This window comes from Hylaeus anthracinus, unplaced genomic scaffold, assembly GCF_026225885.1.
Source record: "Hylaeus anthracinus isolate JK02 unplaced genomic scaffold, UHH_iyHylAnth1.0_haploid 12002, whole genome shotgun sequence".
NCBI classification, from domain to species: Eukaryota; Metazoa; Arthropoda; class Insecta; order Hymenoptera; family Colletidae; genus Hylaeus; species Hylaeus anthracinus.
Genome location: NW_026534349.1, coordinates 9904818 through 9921793, shown reverse-complemented (window position 1 = coordinate 9921793; position 16976 = coordinate 9904818). Strand labels below are relative to the sequence as shown.

Genomic DNA, 16976 nt, shown 5'->3' with positions numbered 1-16976 from the left:
AATCCTCGTTACCGAGAAGACTTTCACGAAAACGTGTTACCTGCTAGAAATTGGCCGACTCGATCCCCGCGGTAATCTCCTGCACAGTCAAGCAGGTGCAACATTAAACCCCTTTCTTGTCCAACGTAGCGTTCCAAAACGTCTGTAAACGGCAGATCGTAAAAAATGCCGGGCTTCTTTCGATGTCAATTCTTCGCGCCAGTGTAAATTAACACCGACGTTAATTTGCAACTATTTCTATCGCGATGGGACAAATGACTAGTCTTAGGGACACTTTTTTCAATGAAATGCAAAAATATTTTACGTGAAACTAAATCGAATAATGCATGAAACAATTGTATGTAATTCATATACAGCATATAAGAACTGTATACACAAATTAAAAAACGGTCATTTGACCGGTCGTGGTAGGTTTAGTGTTAGAGAGTCTTGCTCCATTTTGCGATCGGAGGCTTCGTTATCGAAATACGAGCAGTTAAAGGTAAAATTCATTACTTACACTTCTGTCAGAACAACTTTTGGTTAAATAATACTTTTTTGAGACGTGCACTCCATTGTTATGATCCAATCATGGTAATCCAAGTCCCACGGAAACGTTCTCGATGACAAATGGCACTGGTAGCCGGATGACCCTCCGAAACGGCCATTTAAAAATAGCCGCGGGTTTCGCGACAAGTGTTTTACGAATTGCTGCGGTCGCATCGGTCGTGGTTTATTTTGAAGCGTCCGCTTCTCGATAATTTCTTCCATAAATAACCTTTGAATCCAAAGTTTCCGTTCGACCGTGGCGCTAAAAATATCACAACGCTAACGTCATCGATCCGGTGACGTCACGACATTTCGACCTTCTTTTTTCTCAGTCACCGATTCTTTTCCTCTTTTTCGATTCCCGCGTCTCGAAACGAAATCCAAAAGCACGATTCCCGGAGAACAGTCATCACAGCCCACCACCCCCAGCATCATGCTTAACAAATCCTTTTTCTTCTCAAATTTTATCCCACCCATCTATTTTAAGAACACGAAGGAGGGCGAAAACAGACATTCAAATTAAAGCAAGTAGACGAGGGTGACTGACGTCAGGCAATGCGAAAAAGCACATCAAATTAACGAAGGGAACACGTTACGCGTAACAGTGACATAATTCATTCATAGGAGAAGATCGTAGCGAGCGTTTAAAAATAATTGCTGCGGTCGTTTTTAAACCGAGTGCCGTGAATATCCTTTCTCGATTTCTGCCAGAGTAAATTGCCAGAGGAATTGGTGGGCCACGGTTCGTGGATCTAAGCGTGTCTCAAACCGTAGATTATCCTAGATCCGAAGCTCGTGACGCACTCGTCTAAGCAGGATCTAGAATCGCGTTCATTGCGGACCAAACTGAATCGAACCGGTTACGCTCGAACAAAGTGGACAAAGCGTATCTAGTTCGGGTATGGACACGTATTTCTGATTCGAATCGTCTCTGTTACAACTTGGTTCGCCGAGCATGGAATACATATATCGTCGGCTTAAATCATCGCGGGACTGTGCTATTTTAGGCGCAGAGCGTGCCAAGATTAGACCACCGGTTCCAATTAGGATACCTCTGTCGATGATAAATGGCTGACTCTACTTCGTAACATCGGACGGTCTGCGAAACACGCTTCTCGCGAGACTCGTTGGTTCTGTCGTTCCAACGCGAAACCGTTATCTTTGTTTACGCAAAATGAAGGAAATCATCGTTAACGCTGAGTCCACGGTGCACGGTCATTTTGGCCTACAGTGACTCGTATTAATACATATTCGGACACTATAGTACTTTATTCATTATTACAATATACATACACCTGGACATAATTCAGTTTATACATTTTTTGTTGTGTGATATGTTAGAACGTATGTTCGACAGAAATGTAAATTTTCTACTCCGAATTTCACAAGGAAGTCCCGTGAGTATTCGTATCTACTATTATTTAATTATTCAAACTTCTTCAATAGACAGAGAGTACGAATATTTATGGGATTGACTGTACGTTGATTTTTATCCACGCAAATAGTACATATAGAAGCATACGTCATAATCTTCTCAGAAGATGCTTCCAACCTTCGTAAACCTAGCGTTAAAAATTGATCCACTGTTCGTGATTTAGATCCCGTGCCGTGATCGAGAGTCGAGATAAATCGGGGCTAGCTATCAAAGGATCCACTCCGAAACAAAGAGCGCGACTAAGAGTATAAGAAGGTGGTTCCATGGGAAAGACCATGGCGCCAAAGACGCCAATTTTTCAGCGAGTGGATCGAATCGCCGAAGGCGTAAGGATTGCGTGTTACTAACACCGCACGTACGAAAGCTCGGGAACGCACATACGCGCGCGTGGAAGCGGCTCGTAATTATATTGTCACGCCGCGGGTGTTCAATTTGTCGGCACACATCCGCCTCCCCCGCGTTTGTTAACCACCTTCGACAAGTTCTACGCTGCCTTCGTCACCCTGCAACCCCGTTGTTCTCACGGAGGGCTAACGACAGCCCTTAAAACATATTTTTTAATGTTTATCCTAATGATACCCTATGATACAAATTTGCAATATCCAGCTTCAGAATCTTATTATTTTCGTCAATACTCGGTATTAGAAACGTAAAGCATTTGATTTAGGTAGGCATGTATCTTTTTATAAATGATCGAATAGAACGTCTCTGAGAATCTGTGGCTTTTCGATGCTAAAAGTGAGATGTCCACTTAGGGCACATTTTCAAGTACCACTCTCCCGGCAGTGTTAACCTACCCCTCGAATTGTCTCATCTACAGATCACCGCGGTAATTCGAGTAAACTCGAGTCGGGAGGACTAAAAGCCTAACGGATCTTGATGCCATTGAGCGCGTAAATGTCGGCGAAACTGTCCGCGATACTAGAATCTTGTTTAGCGAGCTTGCAGACCAAGCGTCGTGTTAGATAGCGTTAAAAGTACTTACATAACTAATCATGGGTATGTTGCGGGACTGAGCGACTATGGCTTCAACGTAGCACGAGCCTTCCGGACCAAAGAAGGCTGCAACCCCGTCGCAGATCATATCGATCATTGCCTTGGTGGCTTCCACGGTTTCTCCCCTCGTGTCGCTCCATCGCATCACCAGCTTTACGTTCGGTAGCATGTTCGGATCGTTGTTGATCTGAAAAAATTCGAGAAGAATTCCGATTAGAATCGTTCCATAAACGAAGCTCACGATACCCGCCGGTAATTCGATAGGCAATTCAATTTTCCAATTCGCTCGGGAGGAAACGCAAAGTTATTTTCGTCCCACGTGATATCGTCGAGCGTTACGCAACCAATTGCGAGGCCTCCACCTGTCTTTCGACATACGATATTGAATAACAATAATTGGACGATGTCACGAAACACTCGTTGCGATCGTCGTGAGCAAATCGCGGAACTCGCGCACTTATCTTCCTTAATTACTTCCCGCGATTCGGGTCCTTCTCGTTCGAGAAAAACGGTCGAATAACAAATAAAAGGTGAGCCATTTTTAATATTAGGATATGATTGGTTTTAACCCATTCCAAATTTCACAAGAAAAGCTTAAGAATATATTTATACTAGGCGGGGCAGAAGTTTTTCATTTTAATGAATTATGCAATCGCCCTCGTAATCAACATTTTGCTATCTAGTGAAATTATATGATATAATAAAATTGGTACACAATCACCCGATAAATGACAAACAAGTATTGACATTCACAGGAACGACGTTACTGGTCCCCCTTTTTCTATATGTATATCTAAATACATCTAAATAAATGTATACCTAAATACATTTTATTGGGTTGTCTGAAAAGTCCATGTCGATTTTTGGTGGGTCGGTACAGGTCTGAATATATCGGAATGGTTGAAGATAAATAACATGTATACATCCCTTAAAAGGTGGAAAGGTTGTGGAATAAAATGGTACTTATCTAATTCAATAAATACAGTCAGTCCCATAAATATTCGTACCCTCTGTGACTATTACAATAAGTCGTCTCAATTAAACGATGTTTCCAAATAAACGTTTCATTATAAATATGTGTGTACATGAATAAACATTAGACATGTATATGTTTATAATAAATATTTATTTGGAAACATCATACCTATCATTTCATTCAGACTTTCTTCAACAGTCATTGAAGGTAGGAATATTTATAGTACTGACTGTATTGAATTTTTCTTAAAAATTCCCACGAATTTTCTGAGCAACCTAACGTACCTAATAACATCCTTTTTGAAACGAATAAAATGCGAAGAATGTTTGCACAGTCGAATCTGAAATGGCTGGACGATTGCAAGAAGAAGAACTGGAGCGCTCGGGTTCGGTAGAGCGATTCTATTAGCGCCTAGTCCTGGCCCGCCCCATGAATCGTGGAAAACCACGCGTTCGCCATTCTAATCGACCTTTCCGCGAAAATAGGCACAGGTAAAAGGATTTATCGCGCCCACAAAAGTTTTCAGCGATGCCAGCGGCGGTGGTAATTTCAGCTCGCATTGCCGAGCACGTAAATCGTTGCGACGGCGAAGTGACTACTCGGAATGGTATTGTTTGCTGGAATTCGGATTTGCATAATAACCGAGCGAGCCGGATACACCGTGAGAGTCGAGAGGAACGCTCTCGATGAAAGAGGACATCACGAGTAACATTATGTATTGAACTTTAATCGACGTTCCAGACGGCCAGAAAAATCGTGTTCGAGGCGGCAAAGAAATGCCACGAAAAAGTCATCCCGCGAACGAACAGTGTTTACACGTACGCGCGAAACCTCGCTGGGAATCTGGACGCGATGAAAACGTATCTCTCCTGGGAGACGAACCGTACGAGTAAAACGACGGGATTAGAGAACCATCGTTCCAATTACTCCGGTAATTGTTACTTCGCCCGTCGCCCTGCGATATTTCCAGGGCTCGTGATTCGTGCAGCGCCGCGTCGCCGCGTTGTTCGTCATCGTTAACGATGGGGATGCATAATCTCGACAAATGTTATGGTCAGAGATGGGCTTCGAATAGTAGTCGATCGAACTGTTACTCATTCAACTTGATTGCATAATCCAAATTGTTATTTTTTTTATAACCGATTGAAGCTAGGTTGATCGTTTACATTACATAAGACGAAAAATATTACTTTCTGATAAGAATACAGTTGGCAACCCCGAGTGCAAACCACCGGTGAAATGTAAGGGGGAACCGTTAGAGCGGTAATCGAGAGAACGCTATAAAAAATCATTGCTCTTCCCGTTGCATGCTTCGCATTCCAGATTTTGCACCTGCCTTGTCCATGACCAAATTCGTTCCATTTCCATGGAATGCGAGTAATGATATGCGTCCGGCGAGTAAGGAAGCGAAGTTCGAGATCATCCCTTGGCGATGTTCTCCCATAAAAAGCTGAAGAATTTCACCATCCTTCTCTTTTATAGTTCAAGGATCGAATTTATTTTTTTCTTGAAATTCATAAATCCTGTTTCCATCATAAAGGTGTTCGACGATCATCCCTTGACGAACCGAAAATGGATGATCCGCCATAAGAAGCTGGAACATTCCACCATTCTCCTTATCGTCCAAGGATCCTTCGAATTCATTTTTTCCTTAAAATTCATTAATCCTGTTTTCATCGTAAAGGTATTCAATCCATAGAGACGCTCCCGCAAGGTCGCCATCGCTCTCTTTTTTATTACTACGTTGCAACTCGAATGAAGTATATACTCGAAGGATTTAACGGCGCAGTAAAAACGTTAATAAAACATCATTATCCGCGCAAATGAACGCGAACGAAGACAGCATAACAGACGCTCGCACGCGGTATCGTCAAAAACGTGAATAATGAAAAAAGGCTGACCTCGAACTTACGATCCACTTTCCCGATTACACCGAGCCTCTGACCCAAAAATACGCCATCCGATAAATGGCAATTTCTTCGGAGATCGCAACATTGTGTAAACAACCATGGAATATGCAAATGGTATCCACGGGTACGCAACGCAGCTGTAGCAACTGTTGCATTTTACATGTACAATTGCGCCGAGGACAGCCGCACTTGTTCCGAACCGATGAAACCTGGAAAACGCGTCGCGGGGCGAGCGTCGATTCAATTTCATCTGAAAAATATACGACACCGCGCGAGACGCTGATTTCTCCGGAGAGCTGTCCGAGCATTAAACAATGTAACAACAAGCGTCCACTTGCGCTGTCGCCACTGGCAGGGTTTCACCAATCAGCTTATTTTCGAGTAATTGAAGGGCGTCCGGTCGTGGAAGGCTGTGCGCGACTGAATGCCAACCTTCAGGGACGATGACAACGACTTCGACACGATTCGTTTCGTCGAGAAACCACTCGGTGTCTGCCTAATGACGATATCGCCGATTGCTCCGAAATCGCGGGAACGTAAAAGACACCGGAGATAATCGAGATAATTGACAGGCTTTACTCTGAAATATAGATTTGTTCCTTTCTGTTAACTCTTTCAGAATCATTTTTTTTCTCGTACTAATTTAATTTAATTTTTTGGATTAACGTGAACTAAAATTAGTATGTAAAAAAATATATATATATATATAAAAAATAATCTTAACAGTATAGTTTTCGAGGAAAACTGGTTTTTCTCTATGCGTAAACGATACTGTGGGTAATTTGTAAATTTCGTGTTCTCAACTGTGGACGTCAGGTTTGAAATGGTTAAATACTTTGTCGGGAAGCGAGGAATCTAATTCCATCCTCATATGATGATTTTAATTTTGAGAAGGGATACGATTGTCCCTCATACACTATCAATGATCAATCCGCGACTTATGAACTTTATCTAGGCACATTTTTCGAAATCCAGTTACGAATCACGATTCTGATACTGTTTGGACAAATTAGCTTAGGTCCAATGATTGTAAAAAGGAACCCGACGTCCATGCCCCACGACGGTGAAATCATTTCAAGGGTGATTCACGAGCACACGTGGGAGTACTTGTTGCAAAGTCATCACAGAGTGACGCAGCGCGGTACAACATTTTAACGATCAAGATTCGTTGAAATTCGAGTTATAACCGAGGCCAATTTAAAGAGATGCATTTTTGCGTCGATCGTCGCAGTTCGTGGGCCATAGTTCTATTTTCACAGATTTTCACAGATATTTTCATAGATGCAAACCATTGTTTCACGCAGAAAAATTTCGATCGAGCGTAAAAAAGCTAAAGAAAATTAAACCGCGATAGATCGTCGATTAACTTTCCGGTTCTATTTACAAATATCGCGCGCGGCGAAACTAGTTTCCGTTGTGGGAGTGCGTCATAGCGAATTCCAGCATTTTTTCTTTCTTTCCAGTCGCAAATATCTCCGGCAGCAAGCCGGACAAGGTGCACCTGCGCCGCGCTATTGAATCGAGCGGACAGGTAACGCATTAAGCTCGATTCACGTGCCCCGATCTAGATAAGCGGCGCGCAGGCGATAACCATTTCGTCAAAAAATTTCGATGAACTTCCATTTGATGACCTTTGATAACATTTGAGTGCCTCGAATAATTATCTACTTTTCACGAGGACGCTGATTTTTAAGAACTAATTTTACCAGAATAAAAGAAACGATGCTCCATTTGCGACATAATATTATTAATAATTTACCGTAAAAAAAATTGCTACACTTAATATAATAGTTTTGGAAGAAATAGGCCGTAATGCTGTATGCGATCCACGCTCTGCAGTCCATTATTTTTAACGATTGATCCCGACGTGGCGTGACGGAAAATGCTTTGAAAAATTATAAAGAGCACGAGAGCGCGACGAGATTTTTCACCGCGTCGCGTATAGAACGCGCAGCTTTCAAAATACCGTCGGTGGCTAAAAATAAATCCAAGATGCTATAATTACTCCGAGCAGCGAAGCAATAATATTTTTATCGCGTCAGCGCTGCTAAAGTACTCGTTGCTTCGTCGAACACCGAAAATACTTGAGCAGTCTGTTTCTTCCAGATATCTTCTGCTAAATTTTGAAATCAACAAGTAAAAATCAAATCTGTTCGTAACAATCGCGTCAAAGAATGACGATTAATTTAACTTTATATTTAATTTTCGTAGCACCACGAAGATCTATAAGAGCAACTCTGAAAAATTTCGATAAGGTCCAATATCGAATATAATACTTTTTCGATTCTTGACCACCGAAAGACACATGAGCGTTCGAGTGTCCGAGTAAGTACATCAATTGGAATCGAGTCTCTCGAGGGACGCAGACGCTTCCCGAGCGTGGAAAAACTTTCACCGACGCGCTAAAAATACAAGCGGCATTATTTCCTCGTTGAAAATCGGCAGCTGGAAATCCATACGAAATAAAAGTGTCGCACGACGATCGCGGTACCGAAATAGCCGCGAGTTCGCTAGACGCACAGGTTGGGCGTTTAATATAAAAATACATTTCTGCGCAGCGCGATATCGTCGCGGTGGCGAGCACGAGTGACGTGAACCGAGCTTTATCGTAGCCGCGAGAGAGCACGGAGGCCGACATTGCGATCGCGATGCTTACTCTTGCGTGACATATCGTGGCTGAGGCTGAGACTTCTCGGCCAATTTTTCTCTATTACAACTTATCCACGCGAATAATATTCGACTACGTATTTGGCTGTTTAAACAGTTCGTTGCTCGAATATTTTGTATACTGTTTAGGTATCTAGGTGGATGTAGTACAGAAGGCAGATTTGGGCAAAGTGTTCGTACTATTTTTTATATGAATTATATTGTAGAATTCGATAAAGAAAAAGGGGCGAGAAGGAAACAATCGACGAGTGTTGTGATAAAGGCAAGGGATATACTGAAAGAAAATGACCAAAATACGTTTCGATAGTAGGTAAGTTTAGTGACAACACCCACTCAGACGATATCGACTTTGACGCCAGAGTTTCGCGGATCGTCGTTTAGCAAGATTCGATGGTGATCGATGGGAGAGAAGGGCCGCGAAAATAAGAACGACGGGGTCCCCGAATCGGCGTCCCTTTTCGCCGATGATCGCCACGCACAGATAAGTGCCGATATCCCCCGAATAATTATCGGCGTAACAGCAATTCATCTTTGACGTAACTTGTTATTTCCAAGTAGAACCGGATACGCCGGGGCGATACGATCAGGCCCCGGTTATTTCGACGATTCCCAGAGGTTTCGTCGGCCCCGGAGCGGGCCCTTTCCTTGTACGCGCTTACGGTTGCAGGTTGCAAAAGAGCGCGGAGGCAGGTTTGGTCGAAAAAGGGAGAAGGAAGGCACGAAACGAGGAGAGCACGAGGAGGTGGAGGAAGGTGTGCGCGCACACACGGGTGATCGAGGGAGGAGAAGGTTTCTCGATCGCGAGCGAATTCTTCTCACGGTTGCGAGAGCGCAGTTTCGTCGGCGGACGCGTGGGCGGACCGGCGAATAATGCCGGTCTTGTATTTTTAAACCCTCGCACGAATCGGCATCTCCGAGGAGATGCCGGGTCACTCTGTACGTTGCAGCTCCCGCTGCAGCGCGCACCTTTCTCTTTTTCTTCTCTTATTCGGCCGAAGAGAGGGCTCGCCCCACGCCACGGCGAAAACGATCTCACGGTCCTCGCGCGAGCTGGCCGAGCGAGCGAGTGAGACCGCGAGCAACCGACCGCGTACGCCCGATCCTCCAATGAATTATCGAGCCTTCCAGAGCGTGGAACGCCGCGACGGTGACCGCCCGGAGGAAAAAACCCGAGACAGGGGCCCCGCGATATTACCGACGTTACTTTTCGGTAAGCCGAGGATTCGCCGTGGGAACCGGAGACCCGCTACCGCAATTAGGACCGACTTCGGACACCGGCCGTGCCGAGCCATACGAGATACGATTTTCTCCTCCGCGGCCCGCTCCGCATCAAATTCTACGATACTCCCTACTTTTTCCAAACCGCGACACGTTTGCTCATGCAGCGCGCGTCGCGGGTCGTTCCACTCCAAATTGGCTACGGTATACCGAATAAATGAATTTGTACATTCTTCGAGGCTTTTATTCTTCTTTCAAAACGTACCACATGCGGAGGAGGCATCGAGAAGGTCCAGCAGATTTGAATGGATTCCTAAATTTGTACGGATCTGTGTATGGCCAACTTTGTCACTTAATCGTTTACAATAAGTTTACGAAGAATTCGGGCATTATGCATACGAATCTGAAAGAAATTGAAAATGGGTATACTCTCAACTGTTCTTGACCTAACCCAGAGCTACTGGCAAAAAAATCTTCCAGGCGTATTACTTCGCCCTACAACTTAGTCAATACTCCTATATGTTATGTATGTCACATATGTATATCTCATTAATTATCAACTTTTGAAAGACTTCTTGGTACCAAAGCTTCCTCTCTCAAGATACAGATTCAAACGCCTACCGTTCATCCTTAATTAAAGTCTCGAAACTCCTCAACATCCAAGTGTGATATCATGCTATGCCTCTAGCGAGACACCTGGTCTACCTTAACCAGTCAGCTGTGTTTGACGATTATGCCCGTCAACGCTCGATTCTCGCGACACACATAGCGCGTGCTCTGGAAAGAGTACGCCACAGCTGTCTGGTTAACACGTTCCGTGCCACGTGTACCGCCGATAGACATATGTATTTAATTCGTTGAACACATGTATTTTATGAAAAATTTAATTCTGTAAAATATATTTTCACCAAAAGAATGAAGCACTGGTGGTACACAATGTGATAACTACTTATGGATTAATGATGTAAGGAAATACTGTGTGATAATATTTAAATCTTTAGTCAAAACATCAAATGGGTTGATCGACAAGTCAGGCGAAAACGGTTTGGCACGGTTAGATTTACCTCGTCGAGAGCCATGGAGAAGGCGCCCGAGATAGCGAGGCCCTGACGGTCCTTGAGGCCGCCCTTGATGGCCGTGAGGTATCCGATGGTAAGGTTCTGCTGCTTCCTCGGTTGGATGGTTCTGCCGAAAGTCGACTTTGGATAGCTTTGCCTGGAGAGCGCCTGCTGCCACTCGGCCCCGGGTAACCCTGGCGGCTCGGCCAGGCCCAGGACCAGAGGGCTGCTGGCCAGCAGCAGCAACACCAGCAGGGCCCGCGAGCTGCTGCCGTTCGACCGCGTGTGAAGCGGTTGCAGCTGATCTTGCCGGTGCCGTCGATTGTGTTCCTGATGGAGTTCCTGGCGACGGGGAGGCCTGCGGCGGCTCGGCTGTACTGGCGGGCCGGGGCGCATGGCCGCCGCCGCCACCGGTCAGCACCGCCTCCCTCCCGTTCACCTGCAACAATTCACAGATTTTTCCATGTAAATGATTCTGATATTCTATCAAACTTGACCCGTTGTTTCCTATTTTGATTATATTCGTTCTTCTCTCAGAAATTAATTGTATTGCATAGAAGTCAAAGGTCATAGCCAGATGGGGAGGGACAATTTGCCTCAGGGTAAATGGTTTTTTTTTAAACATATGTTTCTATAAGTTCTATCGTAATTTGTCTAATGGAAATCATGAATATTCACTGCAACTTAGTCGATATTCTTATCTGTTCTCATCAATTATCAACTTTTTAAAGTTCTGAGACTTATTACGAGAGACTTTCCGATAACACATATCTAAGTGCCACGCGTTATCAGGTACTTATCCGACTCCACTTTTAATAATTCGACAAACTCACTCAACGAGATTCGCTGGGACATGTATGTCCTACGGAAGTTCAAAGGATTAAAAGAAGAACCCAAAAGTGGCTGAAATACAGCAAATCCCTTAACTCCTTAAGCTACAACTACGTGTGAGACTCGTGATCGGATATTCGGGTCAAAATTGATAATCACGAGCCTGACCGGTGGTGTATTGTTGGTGTATTGGAGCCTGAATTGTAGCTTAATGGGTTAAGTAACCGCCTGCTCTATAAACTATACAACAGAGAGCTAACTGTTAAAATTATCGCACCCCCGACTGGTTAAGTTGGAAAAGGGCGGTAAGGTGCTGTATGTTTTGACCCATTTGAATACAAATTATTCCTCAAACCACGGTCGAATTACTGCATTCCAAGGATGCTCATTAAGCAGTCCACAGTCGCTAAATAATTATTGTACCTTACCACGCTCGATGGTCACCAGTGATTAACACGTTGATCGAATAGCACTTTGCGAACAAAGTTGACGTTAACGCCCATCGAAGCTAACACCCGTCCAAGTGCCACGCGTTTTCAGTAACTTATCCGACTCCACTTTTGATAATTCGATAAACTCATCTACCGAGATACAAGTGTTTGACTTAGAAGAACCGTTGCGACGCTATCGTCGCGACTGAATGCACTTATCATCGGACAGCACTTACTGAGTCATCGCGTATGCCATCTGTGCGAGGCTAATAATAACTGATATCCCTAAAACGATATAACGCGCGAACCACTCGTCCAACACGACGCCAACGACTTCCTATCGATCCAAATTTTCCTCGTGAAACCTGCATTCCATTTGAAATTCAATTATTATTAAATTTGATCGCGCATCCTCGGTTTAATGTCCCTCGGGCTGACTAGCCGCGAAGCAACGCCGGATACTCCACCTCCGCTAACTAAGCAACAGAGTTTCGTTCCAGGACTCCTTACCTTGGAGAATAACTATACCTCGATGACTCTATAGGAGACGCTTCCGACCTTGCCATTCCTCCCTACCACTCGTAAAAATTTCATGATTGTACCTGTCAGTATTTAGATTTAATATTTACTACACCTTTTACTACTCAAGGTTGGTTTTAACAGCAACGTCTATCGCTAAATCCCTTTATCGTTTCCTTATTACTATTACAACAATAAAGAGATCTTCCTTATTATAGATCTCCGACACAGCCTTGCTCTTAACTGCTAGATTAAAAATGAGTCAAGCCGCTGCGCGCGTTCAGCTATTATCACGTGGATCGGATATCAATGATCTCCAGGAAACATTACGTCAGAAACATAGTAATCCCCGGAAAAAACGAGACTGCGAATAACACGCGGTAATGATGCGATCGATCGCCCGCAGCGTCTATGAACGATCTTACTACGCCTACTTCGACGATCGATCCAATTCGTTTGCATCGGCGTGCGTCAATCGGGAAGATCTCCGTGCACGCGGAATCGCGACTTCCCTACGTTTCGCGGAAACGGTCTTGAGAAAACGATTTTGAGGAAGCGATGTGCCCGAGGCCGCCATAAATCACGGCTGCGGAACGATCTTCCGATGAACGCGCGAGTCATCCGTCTAATTTCAGAATTATTTCGAGAGCCACTTGATAGGAGCAGTTGGATGATTTACGACTGCCTCTCGACGTTTGGGAAGATCTCGAATGTCAGTTGATTCCGAGCTGAGTTCTTTGGAGGCGATGGTCACAATGCCTCCATGGCGGAATAAGGATTAATGGTATTCTACAGTTTTTGAAATAGAGCTCTTTAGATCACAAAGCTCAGGAAATCCATGCGGGGTAATGGTTATCTTGGTCTGGAGACGTTAGATACAATCCTAACGCGTTGGTCACCATGTCACTCAGAAATGGTGTGACAGGTCTTTTAATTTCTTCACAGGTGAGGCAGTGATGGAAATAAATCTTGATAGGATTTTAGAATTTGATCAAGGTTAAAAAAAATTAAATACTAGGACAAGTGTTAACCGTTTCGCCTACGTTGAAGGAGTTATCGTAAAAATAACGTACCCGTATACAGTGTAAATAATTGTATATATTTAAAAGAGCAAACGGTGGAAGAAAGTATAAAAGATATTCTAGGTGGTATTCGGACGGGCGTACGATCGGAACTGACCTGGTAACAAGGTACGGGGACAGAACTTGCACTTCTTAGTACCTGGTCCCTGGTATCATAGTCCCAGAATATTGGGATTCTTGGCATTTTCCTTCGTTGGGCCTAGAATCCCTAGACCCTCCGTATCAATTTCAAGAATCGCATAGTGCTTACATGCATCAATGGGACCGCCCGAGTTTTCTCCTTAAAAATTAGCAAACTTTGGAGCGTCATAGCTTGAAAACTAATAAAAATCGGGTAAAAACATTAGAGCTTAATGAATTCGTCTTGAAAAGTACTATCGCACGGTATAACAAAAAATATATAATTCCATTCGAAAAAGGAAAGTTGACCATCATATCACGTTAAATAACAAAGTTAACAAAAATTCCTTCGCGCTAAAACATGAGCCTCATTTTACCATGCAATTTCCATATTTGAAATGTTGTATTCGGCCGATAGTTTTGGAGTTAGAGCCCTTTTTCACTTAGGCTGGGACACCTTGTATGTCTCTTAGATACCCACCCCTTCGCTGCCAGCCCATTCATATTTCTTTTGCCCGTAGTTTCGCCCGAGTAACCCCCGACCACCGGTGTAATACGATCTTCACCGATTGATGCGCTTCTGTCGAGTATTTTTTTTTTCTCGGACCTCTTTCTCTTTCACTATCTATCCTTTCCTACGTTTGACGCTCGACTCCGAGTCAAGTGTAAACACATAAAAACACTCGAGTGCAATGTTTTGGGTCTCCGATTTTGCATGCGTCCTTCAGTCGATACTGTATCTTCTAATGTTTTGGCAACAAACTTCGAGTGTAGAGAAGGACAGCGAATGAAGAAGAGAACGGAGCGACATGCGAGAATGGCGACCAACACCGGGATTATTTCGGTGAGACAATATGTAGTAAATATGTTGCGAATTACGACGTGTTTGGTACCATTATAATCAGAAAAATGTCAGGAATATGATGGTAACAGTTTTACAACAAAAACGGTAATAATAAAAAAAGTTTGATCGTTGCATTAGCATTGTCTCATCGAGACATCCGATCCTGCATCATTTTACTGTCCATTTATCGTAGAGAAACTTGTGTATTTAAGGAGACTGTTGAATTATATACATATATGTATCGGATATAGAGTTTTCGGAAACATGTGAATTCCTTAGCTTATTTCAACAGCCTATAACAACGCGTTAGACACGTGGTAAGGAATTCGAGTCGAACATGAAAAGCACGAGTCAGACGAGTCGTATAAACACGCATGAAGAATTTTATACCTATTTATGGCACGCGAGACCCCAGAGTAAATCGTATGACAAGGGGTTAAGTTATGTAATCTTCAATAGTCTCGAGACAAAATTTTAACTCTGTAGAAATTTTCATGAGCTTCAGTTTCACAGTCAACGTGTTAAGAAATACCGATTTTAGTTTTTTATAACGTGGCATCAGGTGCGAGAACCACTGTATCGCGATCAGATCGGCGCGTTATTGATACAGCGGGGAGAAGCGACAATGCCGAACGAAGTGTCGCAACGCGACCGATTCCGTGGAAAAATAACGCAGTTGCCTCACGACGCGGAACGATTCCGCGTTCAAGCATCGAGAAACGCGACGGGAACACGTGGCCGGGGGACACACCTGTTGCGATTACGTAACGCAGACCTGCGAACTCCGTAGGCGACTCCGAGCGCTAGCCTATAACGACCTCTGCGACAATAAAGACGTCTTCTCCACGTGATGCATGGTGTCATTCACCAACCGAGCCGCGCGCAACTTTCGACTCGTTTCACGTTTCCGACTCGGATTTAATTATGACCGCCCGGTGAAAGTCAGCGGCGCGGATTTATTCGACGCCTCGAGACAACGCTGAGACGTCGCGACGAAGATGCGTCGACGCAGCCGCGGAATGACGCATCGCGACAAAAGAGGACTCGGACGAAATCGTCGCCGAAAGCCAGCGAAAGTTTCGAATTTCGTAAATCGATTTAGGGTAATCAGTAGATTACGATGTTTATGTGGGACGATGTACGAGGATATGCATGAATGCAAAAATACATAAAATGTCAAGAATGAAATACATATTATACCGTTTAGAAGATAAGACGCGCTTTCATTTAAATTTCAATTTTTTATCTGAATCCGTAAAAGTACGAATTTGCATAAACATCCGCGGTTTAGCGATAACTTTGGAGGCTGTTTGCGCGTAGTTTCTGGGTTTAAATATTTAGGTTCTTTTGAAGACACAGTGCAAATTTGACTTACAAGGTTGGTTAATTTTTAGGTTTAATCGTCATGGTCTTTCCTTGAATCGCAGATCTTCTGAATGGTCGTCGAAGACTGGAAATTGTTTTCGTCAATGTTTGCACCGTTGACGTATCGTCTGTACGCGTTACTAAGCAAGCAATATGGTCCAACTGCCGAATGATCTTCTTGCTGGGAAATTCGTTTTAGACGAAATATAAAAAAAAAATAATTGAGAAACAGTTATACCTACTCCGCATTTGAAAATGATCGATAGAAACGTATAGAGATTCAGCTGGAATTCTATCGACGAATTCAATTGACGATCTACCACTGTTTTGTATTCGCGATACTGTTTGAAATCCAATTAACGTCTTCTAGACGCGAGAGAGCATGGTTCTCATAAACGCTCGAAACGCGTTTCACTCGAACAATGAAAACTCTTCGAATTTCTAACAAGATTTAACGGATCCCCGTCGACTTAACGGCAACAGTCGATCCCGCAGATTAATATTAATCGACCCAAGAGACTCTTTCACTTTTAAATATATACTTGCTGGCACACTTTTGGAGACACGTTTGCAACCAAACGCTCCCCCGAGCGTTTCGTCCCGTCCTCGATGTTTCCCTAAATGCAGCTAATGGACGAATCGTATCGACGCAGTGTACACAGCGTTGGGTACACAAGAATGGCTTAAAGCGTATCGCAGTCGTGTCGTTAAACAAGAGAACACGGTTTCGTAAACGGTGTCACGCCCATATTTGAGGGCAAAGATCGTGTTTCTCGAATCGGGCTATTCGTGTCACGAAAATAATGATAGCGAACGACCCACCTAGTATTAACGATGTTGATACAGTACGAATATCGAGAAACGTTTCTCGCAAGGTCGGGCGCCAAGATAGCGACGCTCAAAGATGATCATAAACAAGAATTTCAAGTAAAGAATGCCGCGTTATCGTACGTTTCTGTTAAACTTTACAATTACCAACGACTAGACGAAATTAGC

The 16976-nt window shown here is 43.7% G+C and overlaps 1 protein-coding gene across 2 annotated transcripts in view; it reads right to left on the bottom strand.

Moving 5' to 3' along the window:
• LOC128892091 (receptor-type guanylate cyclase Gyc76C-like) overlaps positions 1–16976 on the bottom strand; it is a 72215-nt gene that overhangs the window by 30413 nt on the left and 24826 nt on the right. For both annotated transcript variants that reach the window (XM_054152194.1, XM_054152195.1), the window contains exons 3-4: positions 10795–11227; positions 2949–3146 (exon numbers count right to left, since the gene is read on the bottom strand). In XM_054152194.1, coding sequence (XP_054008169.1) covers positions 2949–3146; positions 10795–11184 — 588 coding nt within the window. In that variant the 5' untranslated portion in view covers positions 11185–11227. The remainder of the gene's footprint in view (positions 1–2948; positions 3147–10794; positions 11228–16976) is intronic.